This window comes from Procambarus clarkii, chromosome 20 (assembly GCF_040958095.1).
Source record: "Procambarus clarkii isolate CNS0578487 chromosome 20, FALCON_Pclarkii_2.0, whole genome shotgun sequence".
Taxonomy (NCBI): domain Eukaryota; kingdom Metazoa; phylum Arthropoda; class Malacostraca; order Decapoda; family Cambaridae; genus Procambarus; species Procambarus clarkii.
Genome location: NC_091169.1, coordinates 26,198,868 through 26,219,342, shown reverse-complemented (window position 1 = coordinate 26,219,342; position 20,475 = coordinate 26,198,868). Strand labels below are relative to the sequence as shown.

Below are 20,475 nucleotides of genomic sequence, written 5' to 3'. Positions count from 1 at the left end.
CTCGGCTCCTTGATGTGGGCTCCAGATCAGAACTGCTTTTCCCGCCGTGCTTGTCCTGCACGCCATCTCTGCCCGCATCTATGACATTCCGTCTGGCCTTAGCTTGCCATAACCCACTTCTAGCTGTAAGTTTCCGGTCGAGTTGGGTCACTGAAATCACTGTCAGCTTGTCATAATTGCAGAAGCTCTTAGAGGACTCGACATATACTGGCATACATCTGTTGCCATCATCTGGTTACCATACCAGCCTTCGTACTCAGCCCATTCATACAGCTCAATAATACATGCTTCTGCCAGCCCCATACTTTGCGAGAGCCCTACTAAATATTCATATTTTGTTTAGATCACTAATTTGACTATGTATTCACTTTCAAAGGATCCTTACAAAAGATTGCAATTAGTTTCTGGAACGTCGTTTCGAGTCGATCTGGCAACACCTTGTCTAGGGTTTGGTAAGCCTGTCTCAACAGCATTTGAAAGTTCAGACAGTTGGTGGACGTCATGACAGGAGGAACTCTTAGCTCAGGGCTGCAAAAATCCTGCAACGTAGTCTTCCATTTATTTCATTAGGTCGGTCTTAATATGTAAAACAAAGATGCACATTTATAGTTAGTTGGGTTGTGATTTTTAAAGTAATACTCCCTAGATGAATGATAATTTTGAGGAATTTTATCTGGTGATTTCTTGTTTAAAAGGCTGCTGGTGTCAGTAAGCATTTATTTGTGTTTGAATCACATCAGATGTCAGTGCAGGATATTAATTAAGGTGGAATGTTGCCTCGTGCCTCCATGCTGGAACGTTTAAGTTCACGGACACCCTAATTACCTTGTGCTACTAATATTAATGATATTATCTGCACTTCTTCAAGATTACACCTCTTGATAATTACCACTGTCTTCCCATCATCCCTAACCATTTAAACTCTACAACTTAAGAGTCAATTAGCTACATAGCCTTCCCGGCTTGGTGTCTTCTATGATAATTACTTACTTATTAAATATTACAAAATACATTTCATGACTATAAAAACTATATAAAAAAAAATATTAAATGTAGCAAGCCTGAACAAAACCCTACAAACTGTTACAAGAGTATGGTATAAAATAATTTGACTCAAAAACATTACAATTGTAGGCGAGAAGGACGAGCCGTGGCAGCGCCATTGTGTGCGAACAGGGACATGGCTGCCTTAAATTGTGTTGGCGTTGATGGACCTGTACAAAGACCCCCATCATCTTTAAGACTGGGTGTCTGCTCCGAATTATACGTAAGTATCCTGTGATTAACATGTTGGGGTCTTGTTTGCAGAATAGCGAGGGGTTAATTATATATGATACGATGTTTACAATGGTGTATTAGCAGTTGGATAGTTCATTATTTCCATAACTTTGGTTCATTTATCATGTGGATTAGAACAACTATTATATTTTATCAGCAGAGATCTGGTATTAAAGTCTTTGTAGCTCGCTGAAAGGCAGCCTCACGTAGGAGTGCTCGTTAACTCTACAGTGGAGATATATTTTTGACTAAAGTATATTTGTGTTAATACTTAAGTGTGTTTGTTATTACTTAAGCGTGTTTGTTAATACTTCAGCGTGTTTGTTGATACTTCAGCGTGTTTATTAATACTTCAGCATTAATGTGGATTGCTTAATATGCTGATAACATTTATTCCGGAAACTGATTAAGCCTGATGACATGTTTTATTCGAAAAGTTGAGATGTTCTTAACTTTGCAATTTCCTTGGAAGGTTTGCCTTGGGTAGATTTTAGAATTTCAAATCACACTTCCTCTTACAAGATAGTAACAGGAATCAACAAAAATTAACAAAGACGAATTCTTGAAACCTGTAACTTCAAGAACAAGAGGTCATGGATTCAAACTAGGGAAACAAAGGTGCTGAAAAAATATTAGAAGGAAGTTCTTTTTTTGCAAAGAGAGTGGTAGACGGTTGGAAGAAGTTAAGTGAGAAGGAAAGGGTACTGGGAGGACCTTTCATCCGGGTTCTACACTTAGGTAATTACACTTCGGTAATTACACACACACATATTCAAATGTAGATAGACAGAACCCCAAAAATTCAGGAACCTGTATTCCAGTCTGTTGATGGCTGAAAGGAGGGACCCCAGAGCCGCAGCTGAGCCCCCGAAAGCATAACCAGAAGTGTACACACTGACAAAAAACACTGTACCCTCACATATGAGATCATATGTGTCAGTGAGCTAAGCTTGCACGCGTGGAATTTAATCCCCACTATTAAGCTTAGGCCTCACACCTGGCACAGTGACACACCTTCTGAGCTCACACCTGACACAGTAACACACCTGTTGAGCTCACACCTGACACAGTAACACACCTGTTGAGCTCACACCTGGCACAGTAACACACCTGTTGAGCTCACACCTGGCACAGTAACACACCTGTTAAGCTCACACCTGGCAAAGATTAAGTGATCAAATGTTTCTTCACCCTCCAGATGGTAGAAGATATTTGCGTAAAATGGAAAATATCCCAAAGAAAATTAATAATGGTCACAATGCAGTTGTGTTTAATGTGTATTAGAGAAAACCTGCTCCCAATATATATATAAATATATATATATATATATATATATATATATATATATATATATATATATATATATATATACATACAAATAATTTTATATTATTCATTTGCATGGACGATTGAAATAAAGGTCAAATAGACGTATTTATTTACTATTGTATGTAAGGGAATTCTGTAAGATATTACGTAAAATAGAAAAATCTTTTTTATTATTATTAAAAATGATTAGTTAAGCTTAATTAAAAAAATTATCCCATCGTGTATTTGTTGGGATTACAGACCTGAACGAGCCCAGAGCTAATTGTTTTTGGTTTGATCAGTTATTGAGAGAGAGAGACAAATAGAACAGTCTCTCTCTCTCTCCCTCTCTCTCTCTCTCTCTCTCTCTCTCTCTCTCTCTCTCTCTCTCTCTCTCTCTCTCTCTCTCTCTCTCTCTCTCTCTCTCTCTCTCTCTCTCTCTCTCTCTCTCTCTCTCTCTCTCTCTCTGACTCAGGAAATGTAATCTTGTAACCTCTAATGAATTCACATTCATCGTTTTAAAGTGAGCCATGAAAATGCTGTACCGGAAAACGGCGGATGTAAGCATCAAACTCTACGGAAAACATAACCTTTTATTTCAGACCACGAAAATCGCATTTTAACGCTTTAGATACTGATATTTCTTAAAGGGTGGCATTTGGGATGGTCCCCAACTGGCCTGTGACACTCACATACCCACAATGTGTCATCTTGGAAAGTTGGAATAGGCTAGCCCCGAGCGTCTTGCCTCCTACTATGAACAAAGAGGTTGGCTGACAGGTATTCTATTTTATAGATATAGATTGTGATAATCTTACTACCACTCCTGAGATTAATAGTTCTTGAGCTCGACACGAAACCAGTCTGGTCTTGGTGAAGATGACTGAACGTCTCACTCCTGCCGCGGGAACTGAACCCGGGACCTTTCGGTTGGGAACCAACTGTGATGACCACTGTTTATCAACACATCATTCGACACCCAGAAATGTCTTTGCTGTTGAGGTTAATTAAGGTTAATTATCAGCCAGGCGTAGGCATGTGTGTTAGTGGTTTAGAGCGTGCCTGGGAGTACCCCGCGCGCAGGTTCGAATCCTCCTCACGGTTCCTACTGATTTTCTCGTTATTGTTCATATCAAAGAGACGTTCTCGACAAAATGAATTATGTTCTATAGTTAGATATTCGATCAAGATGTATTAGAATTGGTTATTATACCTGAGAATTGTATTAGTAATGTGTACAAGTGATCATACTGTTATAAGTCTGTTCTGGGGTTGCTTTAGGTATGCTCGCACGCACCGTTTGAAATATGCACATATATTTTAAGTATGCTCGCCCGCGATGTCTTAAGCATACCTGCGTGTAAATATATGATCCAGTAAACTTTACCAGTTTCTGTCCTTCCATCAATTTGTTCGTGTGTCTATTGGTCTCTGTGTGTGGCCCGCACCAGTGTAATCTGATGAAGGGAAATAGTGAAGGTGAATCATTCCAATTGTTTTCCGCCCTCCACGGGTGGCCCAGTTAGGTGGGGGGAGGGAAGGGGAGTGGGGGTAGTTAGTGCATGTGTTTGAACCTTGCCAGAGAGATAAAGTTGCAAGTTTAATTAATAAAGTTGAAGTGTTGTTGCACGATGGGACGCTATGCAGTTTGGCTCTGTATGTACTTACCTAACAGTGTCTATGGGGGGAAGGGAGGTCTACAGCTTCTTATGCCTCGCCTACCAGCCTTATTGTATCTGTTGTATTATAATTGAACTATGCTAATGCTCGAATTCCTTGTCTAATCTGGACGTCAAATTGTAGATGGAGGTGGTGTCTACAGCTTCTTCTTTCAGGGTATTCCATTTGTTGACAACCTGTACAGGGTTCGAGTGTCCTGAATGTGTAGTCAACGGGTAGTCCTCACATTTTGTCGACTCATTAAAGAATTGTTTTTTTACAGCTTACACTTATGTCCACTTGTCATAATTATTCTTAATTTAAAGAGGTTGTCCTTGTCCATCTTGTATATTCCCTTTAGTATCTTGTATGCTGTGATCATATCCCCCTCTGTTTCTTGGAACTGTATCATCATTTGGCCTTCCTTGGGCTGGCTTCAGGCTCCTGTTTGGGTTGGACCATCCTCAGGCAGGCTTCACCGCATCCTGAATCACGGTGGTTGTACAATGAATCTCTCTATGGGATTTCTCTGAAGGTTCTCATCAAGAACTTGTTTAATTTGTGAATAATATGCTAACAGATGTTCAAACCACTGGAACTATTACATTGCTTAAGGCTCAACTAGCAGTATTTAAAAGTGGTTTCATGGAAACACAATGCAACAATCAACAGTTTATTCAACAGAATTATGTGCTAATACACTGGGTACTGTTGTTACTTGAGATTGTTGTCGGCAAAGTTATTATTGCATCAGAGACATGGAATGTCTAACTGAACAATCTCCCTCCATACGTGGACAACACCAAACTTGACAGTATTGGACACCAATCATTAACATGGTTTCCTATCACTGCTGGTATGCAAAGGGATACACACAAGTTCCAATTGGTTTACTTGGGTAATCACATTGGCTTGTGCAGTGAATAAATAAGAGCACTGTCAATGGGACAGACAATATTCAGGTACAATAATCAATACTCAAATACCCTGGTAATGGGACAGTTATCAAAACATCAGACTGGAAATGGACTGGAGCACCTGTCATTCACTGTGACAGGTTGCAACACATGGTACCACAAAGATAAGCACGTGTTTACTGTCTAATCTGTCTTTATCCACATATGTACAATTTCCCTCACAAGAATGCTTGCTTGATGATCCTTTGGGTGCATCCTTTGTTTCCGTATTGGCCAATCATAAGCAGGCTGACCTGCCGCTATCTAAGTTGAGTAGGATGCTATAGGCTCATCTGTGGTGACATGGATCAGTGTGTCACGATTGCGTCACTAATTCTTGTTCGACCATATGACCTGACCTGCTAATCTCTCGCCATCCCCTGAGCAGAATATTTCTGTCTGTATCATCTAATATGGCCGTGGCGTCGGCCTCTTATGGTGAAAATGTTTAACTCGTCCTAGCTAGTCATGCACTGGATATACGACGGCCATTGTGACATAACTAGGCTGCGAGCAATGAGAGCTTCACAGAGATATTCATGTTGCTAAACGTAAGACCGGTCATAAGGAATATAGGATCTGTAATCTCTGGTGTGTGTGTGTGCACTCTGGCACTCGAGGGCAGATTTCCTGACTAAGTGCAATGTAATGTGTCATTTTTAACTCACCCGTGGGACACCCTAAGAGACCATTATTTCACACAGATGTCTTGTTGCAGCGAGTGATGTTGTGAGTGATGTCTTGTTGCAGTTAATGATGTCTTGTTGCAACGAGTGATGTCTTGTTGCAACTAGTGATGTCTTGTTGCAACTAATGATGTCTTGTTACAACTAGCGATGTCTTGTTGCAACTAGTGATGTCTTGTTGCAACGAGTGATGTCTTGTTACAACTAGCGAGGTCTTGTTACAACTAGCGATGTCTTGCTGCAACTAGCGATGTCTTGTTGCAACTAGAGATGTCTTGGTACAATAAGTGAGCATGTGGTGTTGCAGTTGTCCCCGTGGTGGGCTAGTAGCGAGCCATGACTCGCAAGAGGTGCTCATAGACCAGCGTGTCCGCGTGGAGAGCCCTGCACACGGGAAAAGATCAACTGGTCAGCAACACAACATCACTGGTTCAAGATATTATACAAAAATAATACAAATAATAATCCTAATGCAACTAATAATTCAAATTATATAACTGATAATAATAATAATAATAATAATAGTAATAATAATAATAATAATAATAATAGTAATAATAATAATAATAATGCACAGAGAAATCATCTACCTCATCATCATCATCAGTGATGTATCAATCATATTTTGGTTCAGATATGAAATGATTCAGGTCTTAAATTTTTTCACTAAGCCGTCTGTGATTGAGTTAAAACTTATAAATTCATACGACTATGTGTAGTCAACTCAGTTGTGTACACGAAAGTAGCTAACTCAATGACGTACACAAAAGTACCTGACTTAGTAACGAACAGAAAAAGAGGCTAAATTCCACGACGTCACAAAAGAGACGTACCACACAAAGTCCAGATGCGTAAAGAGAGGATCCTCGACGCGGTGCTCGTAGACAACATTAGGTAATTCGCTCACCAGGTGTAAGACATCCTGAGGAGCAAAAAGAGATAGAATTATATTAGCCTAAGCAAGTTATAATTCTTCTTATTTCTTTGGCAGAATCATCCTTCCAGGACATTAAAGTTGAGCTCTGCTAGGTTTTCTGTTTGTATTACAGCTGATTAGTGTAATAATTGAGGCTTAAGTTTATAGAGAAGTATGATAAGGGATTCAATCCAAATATTATACGGTAAACATGTTCGTTTTAGCGAAGCCTGTTATAGAACAGGTTTGTGTTAGTGTATAACATTATTTGTATACATATGACTATTGCTTTAATATTTCTTCCCTAAATTTTTTACACTTAAAGTACATAAATATTCCATACAAGTCTTCCTTACGAAAAACAATAGTTTTAATATATTTTCCCTAAACTGAGATCTAAGCAGATCTCACCTACTGTAAGGCCCCCATCTACATCACACCTTACTGTAGGATGTCACCTACCGTAGGATCTGCTAGCCAGTCGTGTTGGGACCAGAAGACAGCAACCGGTGTTGTCACATGGCTCAGGTTGTAAACTGGAGGACTCGCCGAATTATAATGCTTCAGGTTCCCTAATTTTCCAAAGTCATATTTCTGAAACTTTCCTGGAAAGAGATATCATTTAAATGATAATGTAATTGATGGTATATTTCCATAATTGGATGCATGATCAATATTGATATATGATATTCATCTAGGGGATTAAAAAGTTGATATAAATATAGGGTTTTCGGATATCGTATTAACATTCTGTAACGAAGTAATACATGTTTTCTATAAGAAATAATTATATATGCTATTGAACTCAGTCTGTTGAATGTTTTATACTAAGATAATAAACATTTTAATTTATAAGTCAACATTCAGAGGACACCATCAGTGTACATAAGTCAAAATCAACATTTCATATGTCAAAATATCATACTCTGAAAGTACCAACAATACCACTCAACACATACACAACCGCATGCACCTCCGCGATAATTGGAAGTGACGGCTTAGGCCTATAATTTCGACAGTGGTAGGCCTATAACTTCCAAAGAGAGCCACATTCAGAATATGTAGTTCATTATTAACAGCAACAACATTACCTGAATTGACTTCCTGGAGATAGTGCGTAACTGTGCGTACAGAAGTGCCGGCCGGCGTATGGGATAACATCACAGGTAGAAACTCCTGATGGGAACATTTTTGTTAGAATTATTACACTGTACTTCATTGGTAATTCACTGACAATGTACTTCAGTTTAGGAGAATGGCGATATATGAGTCATCACAAATTATTCTCTGATACCTGATCATCACAAATTATAACCCTGATACCTGATTATCACAAATTATAACCCTGATACCTGATCACTACAAATTATAACCCGATACCTGATTATCACAAATTATAACCCTGATACCTGATTATCACAAATTATAACCCTGATACCTGATTATCACAAATTATAACCCTGATACCTGATTATCACAAATTATAACCCTGATACCTGATCATCACAAATTATAACCCGATACCTGAATCAATACAAATTAAACGCTGATAATCGAGTTAGCACAAATTAATTTCTAATATTTGTACACTAACGTGGATAGCAAAACCCGAAACAGCCTAACCTAACCTGTCATGGGCCTAAACGAGCAATTTTAAAACCAAAATAAGCACAGTCTAATTTAACAACACATACGTACATTATGAGCCCGAGGATATGTTAATTTTAGCTGTTGCCTTCATTCTCGGCCCAGCTACAAAATAACATTGCAAGACGTGACCTTTGTGTACCAGTTCATATTGTGTACCTTCCACACACACAATCACTGTGTGGGCTATTATTGTTGCTGGAGAGATTGACTCCTGTAGGAAAGGTATTAACTTTGTACTAATAGACTGTGTATTAATGGACTGTGTACCATTGGACTGTGTATCAATGGACCGTGTAACAATGGACTGTGTACCTTATTTAGTTCCTCAGGGTTGGGGCCACAGAGGAGAAAGAGAATGTTGCTGCAGATTAAAGAAGTGAAGAGTTTCTCGTTGCAGAAAGTAGCGAGGAGACGGTCCATTACAGGTCCAAATGACAGCATTTCATATTTGCCCATCAGAGACAAGGTGGTCTGGGGAAAAAGAGGTTACAAAAATGGCAGAGAGGAAGGCGTATGGACTGTGTACCTTATTTAGTCCCTCAGGGTCCGGGCCATAGATGAGAAAGAGAATGTTGCGGCAGATGAAGGAAGTGAACAATTTCTCATTGCAAAAAGTAGCGAGAAGACGGTCCATTACAGGTCCAAATGACAGCATTTCATATTTGTCCATCAGAGAGAAGGTGGTCTGAGGAAAAAGAGGTTACACAAATGGCATAGAGGAAGGCCTATTGGTCCATACGAGGCAACCTTCTATTTGTATCACCCCTAAGTAATTCATTACATGTCTAACCTACGCTTGAAACAATCCAAGGATCCCATATCTGTTAGGTTACCGGTAATTTGTTCCATAAGTCAACAACCCTCCTTCCAAACGAGGTCAAAATGAAAGCATCTCATATTGACCCATCAACGTGGCCTGGTGAATGAAGAAGCGAGGTACGCGGCTTGAACCAAAAATCAGCACCCTATTCCTAACCAAATATGTCTTGCAATCAAAACCAGGTAAATTTATATAATATAAATTATTATGTAAGCTGTTGAATAGGAATACTGTATTTTTAAATACAGTATTGTATAATACAGATTGGCTACTCACAACAATCACTGCAGGTGGAGAGAAATCCTCATGGTTTTCAGCGGGATCCAAATGCTAACATACACTCAACATTTAACATACACTCAACATTTAACATACACTCAAAAGAATGAAAGATCAGCAGTTACTCCATGTGAACTGAGAGCAAAGTTCTAGAATACTATTTTAGATCCAGATAATCACATCAAAAATGTTAATATATATATATATATATATATATATATATATATATATATATATATATATATATATATATATATATATATATATATATATATATATGTGCAAGATTTTGAATATACAGTATCGCCACAAAACAGGGCTCGTAATAATGGATATAAATTGGATAAGAATAAACTCAGGAAAGACTTGGGTAAATACTGGTTTGGAAACAGGGTGATATATTTATGTAACAAATTACCATGGGATCGCTGGATTGTTTCGAGCGTAGGTTAGACATAAACATGAAAAAGTTTTGCCTGGACATAAATAGAAGCTGCCAAGTATAAGCCATTAAGCTTACTGCAGTTTCAATTATTATGCTCATATTAACCAATACATTAGAACCATTTATTACCATATTTTCTATGGTATTCAATACAGTAATAACGAAGTAATGACTTACTTCGATTTGATTGACAAAGGTGGCAGCATACCCCAGAGGCCCCTCAATGTGTCGCACGTAGGCTACGGGACCAAGGGCAACCATGAATCGAATCTGTTTGATGAGATACAAGTGATTACAATGACTGGTCATTTCACGATAACAACACGTGTTCTGCTATACCAAGAAATCTTATTTAGTATATACCTGATATACCAAGAAATCTTAGTTAAAACCTTAATTATTGTGTAACTGCATTGTGTTAGATCATGTTCCAGTGGTCTGTTGGGCATTTCCCAACAGTGCTGACTGACATTTCCTCTCATCTTCCGGAACCTGTAAGAATATTCCCCATGCACGTGGGAATCCAAACCGCAAGCGATTTGAAACATCAACTTACTTGAAGTAAACTGAATTTTGCTATACTTCAATACCTCTTTGGATTAGAGATAATTTACAGGCATGCAAATAAAAAAAACATGCATAATACAGCAAATTCTGTGATACAACATAGACAAAATACAGCAAACACTGAGATACAACAGATATAATACGGCAAAGAATGCAATACAATAGACATAATACAGCAAACAGTGAGATACAGCCAAGACATACAGTGAGATATAGCCAAGACATAACATAACAAACAATGAGATGCAACAGACATAATACAACAATGTGATACAGCCCAGACATAACACACCCAAGCACGATAACAGAGGAAATAGATCACCTTGGCAGCATACTGTGGGCGGTCATTCAGCATGCCCCAGAAGACCGTAGTGCCCATGCTGAAGCCCACGTAATACAAGCTTTTTTGGCCAGTCAAGTCCAGTATGTAGTCGATAGCTGCTGGCGCGTCGTACAGCGCCATCTCGCTCCAGCTGTCAGGTAGCGAACACATGGTTTAGTACAGTGAATGTTGTTGTAGCTTACAGCACATGGCAGGTACATTGGATGTTTTGTAAGTTACAGCACTGGCTGTTGTAACTCTGGCTTACATGGGCAGGTATAGTGGATGTTTTTGTAGGTTACATCAGTGACTTGTAACTTTGGCTTACATGGAAAGATACAATAACCTGAAACTGAATTATATGGACAAATACAGTACGTGCTGTAATTTTGACATAATCTCTTGGCAATAGGATTCAACCTGTTTATTTTTAAAATATTCGAAGCAAATTTTACAACATTTGAAGAATTTGTGTAATATTTCAATCCTTTAGGCCTAGGGTTCTGTTCTGTGCACGTATATTCCTGTATCATTCTTTAAATTTACATTCGTTTTACAATAGTTAAAAACTAAAGATTAATATATATATATATATATATATATATATATATATATATATATATATATATATATATATATATATATATATATATATATTGAAATAAATAATTTTATTAAGGAATATGAACAGCAAAAGGTGTGGTCTGCTTCTCGGTGTATATATATAAATTGAGAGCTAGCTTTAGGCGTGAACTACGTTCAGGACTCAAGTATACTTGCTGCCTGGTTAGTAAGGAATTGTGGTGACTTTAATAATTATCTAGGTTCTAGAGGTTGACGTATTCCTTAAGGCCAGCACCAGACATAGTGGTGGCTTAGTAAGCTATTATGGTGGGCTTAATAACCCTCCACGGGTTGATACAGGCAGTAGGCCCAACACCAAATATACTCAGTAAACTATTGTGGCGGCACAAATCTTACCTGAATTGCCAAAATTCTTTGTCATGTGTGGAGAGTTTAACATGAGTGCGAGAGTAGGTGTTGCCGCGAGCGTTGGTGAGCCAGACGTCGTAGCCAGCGTCCGCTAGCATGTAGGCTGTCATGGATACAAGGGAACACGCGTCAGAACCAATACCGCCACCCACCTTGAGATCACACTAGCTTCTTGTTGATGTTTTAGATTCAGCTACTCTGAACAAAAAGTTCCAAGTAGCACGGGCTATGGTGAACCCGTAGTGGACTTTTTCTCACAGTAGCGTGATATGTCTTTGAGCATGCCCAATAGAATCATAATAGTGTTTGGTATATCTATGAGAAAATCTTTTTTGGGGGCAGTGCAACGGAGTCGAACTTCCGTCATTTTTTTTTTTTAATTATTAATATCAGCGTATAATTCCCGGTGTCGGAGACAAGAAGCCTAGGCCTATCAAGTTCCCCTTATAGGCCTCCCACTAACCTTCCCCAGTATGCAACCCACAAGTTACCTAGCTCCTTGGTACCTATATACCGTTAGGTGAACAGAGACATCAGGTGTTAAGAAACATGCCCAACCGTTTCTGTCCCATGCGGGCCCTGAACCCAGGTATGTAACTTGTGAGCCGAGGATATATAGAAAACATTAAATTTGAACCCGTCAGTATCAAAATTACATTGAATCGAACTATAAATTAAATGTATACTCGATAGAATCTCAAAATGTTCCTAAATTTCTTTGAATAAAACTGAAAAGAAAATAGAAAAATCTCATTGAATACCTGAAAATGTGCACAATTTCTTTGAATGCCTACAAAATTTAACAAAATATTCTTTGAATCCTGAAAATATAACAAAATATCTTTGAAAATCCGAAAAAATATCTGAATAACTGAAAATGTAACAAAAATATCTTTTCACTAACTGGAACAAACATAGAATTAGTTTTATTACCAGAAAATCAGATTTCAAGCACCGACCTAGAGCCTTGTCAGGGTAGTTCATGATGAAATCTGAGGAAGAGCAGAGGAGGCAGTGGTGCAGGAACGCTACGGGACGACGCCGCGGGCAGCTAGAGTGTTCCCTCGTAGCCTCATCGTCGTCAGGAGCCTGGCGACGACCAGCCTTGATGCCACAGGGGATCCTGTGCAGCTCCAGGATGTACCCGTCCTCAGTAGTGACGTGGTGGGTCTCCGCCGGGTACCCATTGGCTTTGATTAGTTCGGGCTGGAAGGATTAGTTGTGGCTAGAATGATTAGTTCAGGCTGGGAGTAGAAGGATGTGTGAATGGTGGAGAGAGTTGTGTTTTGCTGTCGGTAATCATCGTCAATCATCTCCACGATTATTGTCAATGTAATCATCATCAATCATTATCATCTTCACAAGCATGCTCATCATTATTATTATTTTTCACACTCATTCCCATAATTGTCATTTTCCAGCTTCACAATCATTCCTATCAATATCTACCAACTTCAAACTCGTTATCATCGTCATTATTAGAATTCATCATCATCACACTGAATATCATAATCATCGTCATCTGCACAATCGTCATATTCCGTCTTCATCATCACCAATCAGCATCATCAATTATCATCAATCATTAGAAAATACTTCTCGAATATAGTTCTCAAAAGGAATCAGAAATACATAATATTCATCATTAAGTATTGACAGAATATTTTAATTTAGTCTAATGGTTAAATATAATTCGCTATATACTAGGATTACTTAGCTATAGATTAGGAATTATTCAATATAAACCTGGAATCATCCTCAATACACTAGAAATCATCAGTAATGGACTAGCAACCATCCACAGTAGACTAGCAATCATCCGCAATAGATATGTAATCATCCGAAATAGACTAGCAATCATCCACAATGGATTTGGAGAGAATTATCAGGGTAAAGCGTCAAGCCATTACGACTAAATAGCACTTGGAAGGGGAGAAGGATAAGGATCTTGTGGATGGGACGGGGGAGAAGGAATGGTGCCCAACCACTTGGACAGTCGAGGATTAAACGCCGACCTGCATGAAGCGAGTCCGTCGCTCTACCGTCCAGCCCAGGTAAGTGGTTGGGTCAATAGGCTAGGAATTCTCATCACAGGTTGAAAAGAACAGAAGTAAGGCGAATGATTATATATATTCTGAGCGAAAACTCTCGCGATAACATCTAGGCACATATGGCCTATAAAGGAAGGATTTACTATAGTAAGGACCTGTAGGAGGACCTCCTTCCCGGCAGACCTACCGTGGTGACATTAGCGCGAGAGTCGTATTTCTTGAGCACCTTGCGGAGCCAGCGGGCGGAGGAGGTGCTTATTAAGCGGCTTTCAGCCAGGTCCTCGTATACTACCACCTCCCCCATCGTTTGCCACACCACCAGCAACCCCATCATCACCACCAACATCGTCACCAACGCCATCTGCCGCACATAGCGAAGTCATATCAGACATTGAAACCTCTTTGAAACTCATTTTGTAATGTTTAAATTTATCAAGTCAAAATTATCATTATTAAATCAAATAAGTATTATTTTTGTATAAAAATACAAATCAATGGGTACAGAGTTAATATCACCCAATCGATTTAACAATCAACATTTGAAATTTTGTATATATTGCAATTTTCATCCAAGCCCTGGAACCTTTCCTCTCAGCGTATCACAAGCCGAGTCTATGATTATCACTCAGAATTTCAGTATTATTTAACCTAATGAAAGCGCTCACTAAGGTATTTGTTATGAACTACAATGTGAACTGGCCTGTTCTCATTGTCTTGAAATAGGTTAAGTTCATTTGCACATGCGAATTTGCAAATTAGAAAAGTGGAGAGTCGAGCAACAGCACATTGACCATCTTGAGTATATAAATGTAGGAGTAATTAAGTTACTCAATAGGCTTTTAATCTTGCTGAATTTGCATGTGCGTAACGAGAATGTTTTAGTTTAATTCTTATTCGTGTTAATTTGCATACTGCATGTCAGTAATTAATTTGTATTTGCGTATGCTAATTACGTTGTAGGCCTACGTACATTTAGTTAAGGTAAAAATATATATAGAAACTTAAATGTAATATCTAGCTTGTAATGTTTTAATTTGCATACAACCTTATCGACCTTAATATAGCATTGATTATCCACCTTAATATATCAGTAATTATCGACCGTAATATAGCAGTATCCACCTTAATATATAAGTAATTATCGACCTTAATATAGCAGTGATTATCGACCTTAATATAGCAGTGATTATCGACCTTAATATAGCAATGATTATCGACCTTAATATAGCAGTGATTATCGACCTTAATATAGCAGTGATTATCGACCTTAATATAGCAGTGATATCGACCTTAATATATCAGTGATTATAACCTTAATGTAGCAATGATATCGACCTTAATATAGTAGTGATCATAAACTGGTCAATAACACCTTTGCTGATTTATATCTAAGATTAGTTGCAGTCTAATTTGAGGCGCTGAACCAGTGTCACATTGATTTATACCATTTGGTCTTTGATATTTGGTTCTCCAACATTTAAGCATGTTTTAACCTGTTAGTTCTTCTGAGTTCCGTATTTATCCTAAGCTCTGCTATCCCACAAGCATAAGAATCATGGATATTTCGTGTATCCTCCTTCTTGACGAAGTAAAATGTTCACCATTTTAAGATGCACATAGATGATTCCGTTATGGTCATTATATTTGGGTAAGTAAACGATGTCACAAAAACTACTTGAAATGGTCCAGGGCGAACCGAAACGTTGTCGTTTCTTAATTTTCTTAATGGTGGTTTGGTCGTCAATTTTGAGTAACACTAGAACTTTTTTGGTGTGTCCATATTCTTTAAGATGTACAGATTGACCAAAGGAAACTGAACTATATGAATTTCCGTCATGGAGTAAGACATACCTGACGCCTCTCTTAGAACTATCTAAACACAATCACCACTCATGGTGTCACGACTATTGCATTTAACGAACCTGCCACATCATAAAAATATACTAAAACACTATCAACTCTTAAAGTATTGTAAAATATTTTTTCCCCTTTTCTTCCTTACGATACAATGTTACATTTGGATGACGCAGGAGTAAATTCTTAGCTGTCACTCTCGAAGCTGGCAGTTCTGATGCTTCTTTTGGAAGACTTAAATCTCCTAATAAAGCACTGAAGTCTCGTCGTTGAATCACGTTCTTCAAAATCCACATCAGAATCAGGATCGACATCACCTGCCATATTCCCCTCGTTCTCAAGTGAAGGAAGCACATTAATAACGTATGCATGTATGTCCTCCGCATGGGGCACTGGACGACCTGCTGAATCCGGGCTAGGCTACGTGAGTTTTGCTCGAAGCAAGATATATATTAAAACGAATCTCTGTCCCTTGAAGAAAGATTCATGGCGGACTAATAATATTCACACATTGAGCGACACATGTTTACTAATTGGTAAGGAGTCCTGATAACGATGCGACCTCTGCGATTAGGATATGATGGCCTGGCCTTATCTGTGGTGATTGTGTATTGGTAGAAGCCCTTTAAAGATATAAACAGATAAGCTCTTAAATATATTATTAATATTATCTAGTAATTATAATACAATGTGGGTTACGATTGTCAAGGACAGGAAGCCTGTTCAACCTATCCCGGTCCCCACTGCTGACGTTCCCAGGATGCAACCCACACCAGTTGCATCCTTAAGAGTAACTATTTACTCAAACATCTTTCCTGGCGGGAATCGAACCCAAGACCTTTGCGTTGTGAATCATCTGCACTGAGCACTGGGCTACTGTGAAACACTAGGGGAAGCTCACATGTTTATTTCATAACACACTGGAAGGGGTACCCGGCTGTGCTCGGGTCTTTTCTCACCCTCGTCCCCTCTGCTTTCATTATCCTTCTTCCTATTTCCCCACTTTCAACAAATTTATTATTACGAAGCACTGTAATTGCTGAACAATTCTATGGAAAACACAACACAAATTTCAGACTTGATTTCATGAAAATCTCCTGGTTGGCTCTATAAATATTTCTTAAAGCATTTCACTTGGGCCGACACCGACTGGCCTCTGACACTCCTCTACTCAATATGATTTTTTTTTTAAAGTTGGTTGAGACTAGCTCCAAGCGTCTGGCCTCCAACCGCGGACTATACCTATAGTGATTATGTATAGAATAAACATATTTATGTTCATGAATATGTTCACAAAAATAGTCTGTTTTGTACTATTCGAATTTGAAAAGGGCATACCAAAAACTGCAAACTGTCCTCGGGCCAGGTTGCTGGCCAGGTTGTAACCAGGACCTCAGTACATATACAGCTCGTTAGAACTGCCACCGTCTTCCAAGACATATTTATCAATTTTAACATATTGTGTATTAAAAAATATAGGTTTGTTCCCATATAAATTAATATTAATATATATTAAAGTTCTATGTATAGTTAGGCATAGCTTAGGTTAGGTGTTCAGGTTTTCTTCGAGATTAGTTGCACTTGTTAATACGTGGGTGAAGACCCACGATTTGCAACCCGTCCTCCTAATAGAGCGTCACATATTGACGTATACTCTATTTAAGGGCAAAATTCGTCGTACTAGAAAATGGAAGCGGCTCGCAAAATTGATATGCAGTTTCGTTTTCTGTTTTGGGTCCTCTGATAAGTTCGGATAAGGGCACTTTAAGACGCCAGTTTTTTGACGTTGGAAAACCTTAGGAAGACGGGTTGGCGATTCGACAGCTCGTCCTCATCAACAGCACTATAATCAGCCACGTACTCCAAATACCAATAATTATAAACAAAACCTAACTATCTAACCTAACCTAAGTTAAGCCTAATTATTCAACACATTCTAGTATATAATAACATTACTTTATAATTGACAAAAGGCCAATTTTGCTTACGCAGTACGTTAAAATTTATGAATGTGTCTTTGAGGTCGGCCGCTGCCTTAACGAGCCTAGCCTGAAGACAGGTTGCAGCTAATACATTCCATCAATTCCAACTATAGGAACATCCATAGTCACTATAGGTATCACCTATAGTCACTATAACTATAAGAGGTGCAAATATTAAAATTTTTAGAAGGCAGGCTGATTCCAACTTCTCAAAGCTCATTGGAGTATAATGTAGCTGATTACCAGAGCATAAATTATTAAGCTATCTAACATGATTTCATGTTAATTAAACATGTCACGCACTGTTCTCTGTGATCCGGTTCATTTAAACAAAAATATTTCCACGAATGCTCCCCATTTGTTCCCTGATGACGTTTCCACAGGCAATGGTATAGGCATTTAATCCAGATAAAGATCTTCACGTACCTCCAGCCACGTTTATCTGCATAGTCTTTATCAGAAAACACACAAATTTGCATCAATCATGCAGGAAACGAAACTAGATTAGACAAAAACGACGATAAACTCACGTAAATCAAGAAGCGAAGGTCCATCCTGATCAAAACATCAACACTGAGAAGTCTGGCCTTCGTTTTCTGTGAGGCCGACCGAACAGGGGGAGACTAATGGGAAACCTGACTGTCATAATACTAATATTTTATTCATATAACATAAAATGGGTACGAATAAAGTGGTTACATGGAGGGTAAATAAATTTTATATTGCTTAAAGCCACTAGTTACAGTTTTTCAGGCATAACTTTAAATTATTTGGTTTAGTTGTAGAGTTATTGGGGGTAACAATGCTATACGATCAGCCCGTCCTCTCCAGTTGTCACAAAACAAATGTACTAAATTGCTCGAACCTAACCTAACCTAACCTAACCGAGGACCCATGCATAGAAAACGTGACAGCCTGTCAATTTTGAGAGCAGCTATGATTTATATAGTATGTCATATTTTGTCGAGGAGGGATATCCCATACATATCAAAATGCGATGCGGTATTTGAGAGGACAGGTTGACGAGACATACACTAGAGGTTATAAAGATTCGATAACCATACAGGCTACACAAGGATTCGATAACCATATAGGCTACACAAGGATTCGAACCATGGCTGCCAGGGTATCAACCACTAACAGATCAGTACCATGTAGCCTACATTAATAGACGCAGATATTGTTGTTGTTACATCTTAGTGCCTTCCAGGTGAGAGTGACTTACACTAGGTGTACCAAAGGCAGGTACTCACTTCCGTTGGAGTACTGAAGACGGGTTTCCCAGGTAATTTGAAAGAATCATCCGCCTTAACTATCACTGATATGGGTATAAAACTGTAGATTAACCGTGAAAGTGAGCACACCATCGTTGCCACAAGTGAAAACATGTTCATCATTCCGTGTTCTTTGTGATCTATACACCCGTTGAAAAGTTAACGCTCATACAAACTAGAACAAAAACGGGTAACAGATTCGTTTTACGAAATTCAAAATTCTATTGAACGGACGAAACGCAATTTCAAATAAGCAACGCACGTAATTTAAAATGTCAACAAACAACGTTTGCTTACTGGAGCTGTATTGTAGTGAAACACGACGTCACTACAAGTGATAACACCATCAACACATGAAATAGAAAACCCATAACAGAAGGATTGAATGAATCAAATTTTAAAATCCACCCGGCAGTTCTCACCCAAAAAGCGGTACTCACCTCCCAGGCAGGACTCACCCCTCGGGCAGTACTCACCTCCCAGGCAGGACTCACCCCTCGGGCAGTACTCACCTCCCAGGCAGGACTCACCCCCCAGACAGTACTCACCCTTCAGGCAGTACTCACCCCACCGTCAGAGGGCCCCACAGAGACTGAGGAGCGTGACCACGCGGGACTCTCCAACACTCACTAACAGGAAACAGATATGGTAGCCTCATTATCCTGTCATATTTTGTGTACTCTTGGCGGTGCGTACTCTTTGTACTCATGACTTGGTATAGTTTTGACTGGGTGTAGATTTGACTGGGGTGTACTTCTAGCTGTGTGTAGTCTTAGCTGTGTACTCTTAGGTGGTTGTACTCCTGCCTGTGTGTACTCTTAAGCTAAGTCTACTCATAGCTGGGTGTACTCTTAGGTGTAATCTTGACTGGGTGCACTCATCTATTTGTGCTCACTTATTTGAGACTGCAGGATTGAGCACTAGCTATTTCAGCCCGCCTTTCTAGCCACCAGTTGTTTAATGCAATGACTCCTGGCCTATTTCTCTATCATTTATATTTTTAAAGTTATGAATGTAGTTTGCCTCTACAACCTGCTGTTTTAGTTCCTGGTTGATACCTGGTTGATACCTGGTTGATGGGGTTCTTGGAGTTCTTCTACTCCCCAAGCCCGGCCCGAGGTTAGTTTATTCCATTTCCCACTATTCTTATTCTAGAAGAAAATGTTATGACATCTCTGTAACTCGTCTGGGTCTGAAGCGTCCGTCCTCGTCCTTTTGCTCTATTGGTATTCATGTTGCACAGTTCCTCTTTTTCCACTGTCTTTTCCTCTAAGTATTTTATACGTGTATTTTTTTCTCTCTCTCTCTCTCTCTCTCTCTCTCTCTCTCTCTCTCTCTCTCTCTCTCTCTCTCTCTCTCTCTCTCTCTCTCTCTCTCTCTCTCTCTCTCTCTCTCTTTCTCTCGCTCTCTCTTTCTCTCTCTCTCTCTCTCTCTC

General features: G+C 39.0%; 2 protein-coding genes across 23 annotated transcripts in view; one reads left to right on the top strand and one right to left on the bottom strand.

Annotated features, from left to right (window-relative positions):
- The first annotated feature begins 1,070 nt into the window (after nucleotides 1-1,070).
- LOC123755396 (uncharacterized) overlaps nucleotides 1,071-20,475 on the top strand; it is a 47,854-nt gene continuing 28,449 nt past the window's right edge. For both annotated transcript variants that reach the window (XM_069327794.1, XM_069327793.1), the window contains exon 1: nucleotides 1,071-1,267. The gene's annotated coding sequence lies outside the window, so the exon portion shown is untranslated. The remainder of the gene's footprint in view (nucleotides 1,268-20,475) is intronic.
- LOC123755395 (lipase 3) lies at nucleotides 4,906-19,909 on the bottom strand. Of its 21 annotated transcripts, none has more exons than XR_011229196.1 (11): nucleotides 19,607-19,738; nucleotides 14,118-14,291; nucleotides 12,839-13,085; nucleotides 11,868-11,982; nucleotides 10,887-11,037; nucleotides 10,175-10,267; nucleotides 8,980-9,138; nucleotides 7,895-7,979; nucleotides 7,266-7,408; nucleotides 6,478-6,809; nucleotides 4,906-6,240 (listed from the first exon to the last, which is right to left on the bottom strand). XR_011229196.1 is itself a non-coding variant. In XM_045737994.2 (11 exons), exons 2-11 carry the CDS (start codon nucleotides 14,289-14,291, stop codon nucleotides 6,211-6,213), a joined length of 1,317 nt encoding a protein of 438 aa, XP_045593950.1. In that variant the 5' UTR covers nucleotides 19,607-19,909; the 3' UTR covers nucleotides 4,906-6,210. The 21 variants fall into 21 exon arrangements, 14 of the variants coding, with proteins under 14 accessions (XP_045593950.1, XP_069183887.1, XP_069183886.1 ...); XR_011229195.1 differs by lacking the exon at nucleotides 8,980-9,138 and adding an exon at nucleotides 8,766-8,924; XR_011229197.1 differs by lacking the exon at nucleotides 8,980-9,138 and adding an exon at nucleotides 8,766-8,924 and having other exon boundaries at nucleotides 19,589-19,636.

Coding starts and splice junctions, on each gene's coding strand:
- LOC123755395 (XM_045737991.2), bottom strand. CDS start 16,170: ATGCGGAGGACATACATGCATACGTTATTAATGTGCTTCCTTCACTTG. Junction 11,983..12,838: donor CTACCCTGACAAGGCTCTAG/GTCGGTGCTTGA, acceptor TATCCATGACAG/CCTACATGCTAGCGGACGCT. Junction 9,139..10,174: donor CCTTTGTCAATCAAATCGAA/GTAAGTCATTAC, acceptor CTTTTTCCTCAG/ACCACCTTCTCTCTGATGGA.